The sequence below is a fragment of the Zootoca vivipara genome, chromosome 5, assembly GCF_965207765.1.
Source record: "Zootoca vivipara chromosome 5, rZooViv2.hap1.1, whole genome shotgun sequence".
Taxonomy (NCBI): domain Eukaryota; kingdom Metazoa; phylum Chordata; class Lepidosauria; order Squamata; family Lacertidae; genus Zootoca; species Zootoca vivipara.
Genome location: NC_142588.1, coordinates 20,505,230 through 20,510,359, shown reverse-complemented (window position 1 = coordinate 20,510,359; position 5,130 = coordinate 20,505,230). Strand labels below are relative to the sequence as shown.

At 45.7% G+C, this 5,130-nt stretch overlaps 1 protein-coding gene across 1 annotated transcript; it reads left to right on the top strand.

Annotated features, from left to right (window-relative positions):
- The first annotated feature begins 643 nt into the window (after nt 1-643).
- GPRIN2 (G protein regulated inducer of neurite outgrowth 2) lies at nt 644-3,454 on the top strand. The gene has a single exon (XM_035138733.3). The coding sequence runs from the start codon at nt 644-646 to the stop codon at nt 2,396-2,398; it is 1,755 nt and encodes a 584-aa protein (XP_034994624.3). The 3' UTR covers nt 2,399-3,454.
- The last annotated feature ends 1,676 nt before the right edge of the window (nt 3,455-5,130 follow it).

Sequence of the window (5,130 nt, the reverse complement as noted above, 5' to 3'; positions counted from 1 at the left end):
TAACAGCATAGACACCGCTAAGGGACGATGTTTTGCTACCCCTCCTGTAGGTTCTTTTCCCAGCATGTCCGGCAGGGTCTGCTGGCTGAGTTTTGAGGTCCCACAAAGGGGCTTTTACCTTGCGCAGGTGTGACATTTGTATACCCTATGTTGCTAAGAACACTCCCCATTGTGGAATGTGGTGTTGTGTCCAAATTTGATATGAAATATATATAGAATTGTTAATACAATTTTATGAAATGGTAAAACGGCATACAAAAAAATTAAAAATGGTTTGTGCGTAAACTTTTTAAATATTTCAATGGAATATACCTCATTTTAGTCATTAATAGGCAAAAGTTCATCCATTTGTGCTACAGGAAATAATTTTTGAGAAAAAAATATCAAAAAGTCATCACCCTTATATACACTATACATTTTAATTACATTTTCCACACCTCCCACAAAATCCTAGGATCTGTAGTTTGCCCCTCTCATAGCATCCTCAATAAACTACAGTTCCCAGGACTATTTGGATGGGGGATGTGAATATATGCACGGTCTTGGGTGTGACTTTATTTTAGAACCTGTGCAAAGCTGTTCTAACATGTGAACTGTTTTTGTCTCTTTTTTCCCCTTTCTTCCCCTAGAACTCTCCTGTGCCATGGAAACAAACAGCCACCAACTCCACCCCCATCAGGAAACCTTGAACTCTGTTTGCCACAGCACTCTGAGCCTGAACTATCACCCTCTCTCAAAGAGCTCCACAAATCTGGCAGGCGTTGGGCGAGCGGGTTCTGAGGAGGGACAGAGCAGCAGGCAGGAGCTGCGAAAGAGCCTCAGCAGTTCCGCCTGCCAAGCCCAGGCGAGGGAGAACGACGTCAGAAGCACACCTAGCTCTGCATGGTCTTCAACCCACTCGGAAATTGCATCCACTGTCCGAACTGTGAGCAGCCTGTCTCCAAGCGGCAGAGTGCAGAGCACCACCAAAAGCACAAACCACTTCCTGGGTGTTGAGCAGCCCCCAGTGTCTGCGGGAGGGGCTGGCCCTAGGACACACACTGAAGATGTGTCCGCAGCCTGTGATGCAAATCTGCAGCAGGTGAGCACGATGGAAGCACTGGGAGCTGCTGTCCAGAGAAGCCTTTCCGACCTGACGTGCAGCTGTAAGCAGCAGAGCGCCACTCCCCACATGGAGACAAGTGCCACATACTCTGCTATGCGCTCCAGCAGCAGTTACGGGGCTGCGGCCGGCAGCGTAGCATTCCCAAGACCAAGATACGGATCAGACACGTGCGAAAATGCCCCCAGTTTTCAAAGTCACATGAGTCGGGCCCCGAGTTTGCCTAGAGACCAAGATGTGCCCACTAGCGTCTTTGACAATGGTGCTGTATCGCAAAACGTGAACGTTTTTACGGACCCTGGAACGTATCACTCAGCTGCTCTTGGGCCGCATATGCCTGGAGACCACTTCTCAAACAGGGCTATGTATGCCCAGGGTGGAATTGTGTATAGCAACTTTGCAGCTGGCATGTACCCACCTGGCATGGTGGCCATCCATAATAGTACTGCTCTTCCTTATGGCATGAGGCCGGAGTCTTCAGTGAAGATGGAGGGCACCGTCCCGGCCTATTGCCATTCCTTGCCGATCCCTTCCATTCAGTTTATCCCAAGGTTGGTCTGCTCAGTTAGTGAATCAGGGAAAGGACAAGTGACCCCTGGGTATTGCCAGTCCTTGCCCGCTACTGAAACGGCAACGCTTCCGAAGCTCGTGTCGTCCGTGAGTGAGTCAGGCCTGGATGCAAAGCGCATCCTGCGCTGCTGCAGTGTGCGTGGGGAGCACATGATGCATATGCAGCCTTGCGTGCAACCAAGCAGGGCCCAAGAGGAAATGAAGACAACGTACGTAGTGTTGAATAGCCACCAGGACGGCGTCAACGCTGTCCTGAAGACTAAGGACACAGGGACGATGACCTCCATGAATGACCTCACCCGGGGGTTGCAGCCCCTTCTCGGGTGCAGAGATGCAGAGGTACAAACCATTCCAACGAAGGAATGTAAATCTGCAGCAACGAGCCCCTCGGTCGCAGCAGAAGGCCACCCTCACGTGTTCCCAGAGGTTAATCTGGAGCCCGAGGCAGAGGGTGAGAAGTCTCCGGTGCGGGAGGTGAGGTGGGACGATGAAGGCATGACATGGGAAGTTTATGGTGCGGCTGTAGACCCCGAGGTCCTTGGCTTGGCCATCCAGAAGCACCTTGAAATTCAGATAGAACAGTTTCAAACTGAACCGGAGGAGATCTCTAGGAAAAGTACTGAGGAGCTGCCGCCTAAAGAGGAAAAGAAAACCTCTTTCAGAACAATGATGCATTGCCTAAGAAATCCAGGTTGCTGTGCCCGTTCCAGCACAGCAGTGGAATAAACTTTCCTAGCAGACTGCAAGACCGATAGTTATTTTTTTAAATAGTCGCAGATAAACACGGGTACACAATACGGAGTCCCTCTGGAATCGAATTGGAAACTGTGAGCTGGTCTAAAATAGAACTCTGCAAGGCAGAGGCTCCAGGGACAGTTTTTAAAGTACATATATCCCTGATCTACATGTTACTCAGAATGAAGTAGTAGAATTTTGGACTGTTTCGTTTCAGATGACAGGTGGGGTTGGGCTCTTGTTTTTGAATGCTCTGCCACATGCATAAACCCTAACAACATGCATTGAACTAGCACATGAGAGAGAGAGAGAGAGAGAGAGAGAGAGAGAGAGAGAGAGAGAGAGAGAGAGAACTGTGTTAAATCTTCCTCCTTGCTGTGCTAGTTTGCTACACTCGGAGAGTGTTTTTGAGGATGTGTGTATTGCTTTTAGGGGGAGGACACTCAAGTTTAATCAGTTGTCTTGAAGCCATGGACTCATGTCTTCCTGACCCCTTCCTTGCTGCATAGTTTAAATATGCTTTAAGTAAAATAAGCAAATAAAATACTATTATTCCTCAACCTGTAGCCTAAAGTGCTACAGAATTATATAAATTGTTAAAATATATTATTCTCTTATTCTACCCCTCAGGTTGAAGTGGTCAAGAATTGTACCACCTTATTTTGAGTAATGTGTAGATCTATTAAAAGAAGAAGAAAGCCCATAATAAAATACCTGCATTTTATATAGGGTATTGCTTTAATACCATGTTTTTCTGAACGATGGCTTGAAGCACGTCATTGTATTTCCCTGTACATGTATTAATTGTAAGAACCTTTAAAAAAAACCATGTATAGAGAGAAAATACTGACTTAGTGTTAAACTTTGGTCCCTGCATTTGTCTTATTGCAACATTGTGCAGGTAGTTTTAAATACTAGAATTCCATTTTATACTTTTTACACAAATGGCATGTAGTAATTTATGAAAGCACATAATTGAGTACACTCCTTGTTACTAGATAGCTTATTGAATTACAGTGCTGTGTACAATAAAAACATGTGACTTCAGTGCAATTAGTCTTTCCTCTAGACCGGATGCATTGCAGATCATTGTGCAGTTGGCACAGCTCTTTGCAGAACGTCACATCCAGTTTCTTCAGCCAGGAGGAGTTGCATCCTAAATACACGAGGGAGTCGGTGCTTACACTGTTACCAAGGCACAACTGTACCGGTGTTACCAGAGAAGAGTCACAAATGGCTGGTTTACTATGAATTTTAATCTCTGGTTAACCTATCATTATGCAGCATGGCTACTTTTGTTTTCCTGGCATTAAATGTAATTGTCCTCTTGAGCTGATGTCCACTAGACTGAAACAGGTGGCAGTTGATGAGGAAAGCCAGCAAAGCAATGAGCTCAGTGTCTGCTAATTGGGGAAAGTAAATAAAACAGATGCTTCTTTATTTTGCATATTGCTGGCCATTTGGTTATTAATTGTGTTGCTCTTGCATGTACAGCAGAGTTTCTCCAAAGGTGTTCCTGCTGCTTTTTGAAAAGCATTAAAGCTTAAAGGATTTTTGGGGTGGGGGGTGGGATTTAGGAAGTCAAAAAACCCACCCAGACACTCATCTATGTGCTGGCTGCATTTGTACATAACACTAAACCATGGTTTATGAGGGTAAGCCTCAGACATGCATGCTTCCATTACACACCCCACTGCCTAAGTATGGCAATGGGGAAGAATGGGGGCGGGGAGACCTTTACCTCCGTTTTTGACTAACTGCAACATAAGGTTATGTCTGAACCTAGACAAACTGTGGTTTAGTCCTAACTATGGTTTACTACCATAAAGAAGGCTGATCGCCGAAGGATTGATGCTTTTGAATTATGGTGCTGGAGGAGACTCTTGAGAGTCCCATGGACTGCTAGAAGATCAAACCTATCAATTCTTAAGGAAATCAGCCCTGAGTGCTCCCTGGAAGGACAGATCGTGAAGCTGAGGCTCCAATACTTTGGCCACCTCATGAGAAGAGAAGAATCCTTGGAAAAGACCCTGATGTTGGGAAAGATTGAGGGCACTAGGAGAAGGGGACGACAGAGGACGAGATGGTTGGACAGTGTTCTCGAAGCTACGAACATGAGTTTGACCAAACTACGGGAGGCAGTGCAAGACAGGAGTGCCTGGCGTGCTATGGTCCATGGGGTCACGAAGAGTCGGACACGACTAAACGACTAAACAACAACAACAACAACAATGGTTTACTACAATGCACTAACGCCAAACTGTGGTTTATGAAGCTGGCTAAAGTTAAGATTAACCACAATTTAGGGTTCAGACATAACCCTAAACCAGGGGTGTCAAACTCAAATTCATCGGGGGCCGCATCAGCAGTTTGGTCACCCTCAAAGGGCCGGTTGTATCTGTAGGACTATGTGCCCACTCTTTATTATCATAAATTATTGTCACTGCATTCAAATACTGTTTTTTGTAATAATGTAAGTAATAACTAGCTCTGAAAGCAGAAACATAGTCAGAATAATGGCAAGTAGATATTCAAATGTACAATTATTGTACAATTTATTGAAAAATTATTTTTGGTAACTGCACTGGGTGGTGGAGGCTCGCTAGGGTTTCATGCAGGACCTTTGCAGAGCTACTAGTACCTGGAGATGCTGGGGTCCTTCTGCATGCAGGACAGATGTTCTGCCAGTGAGCCACCACCCTTCACCAAAGGGACTGGCTGAG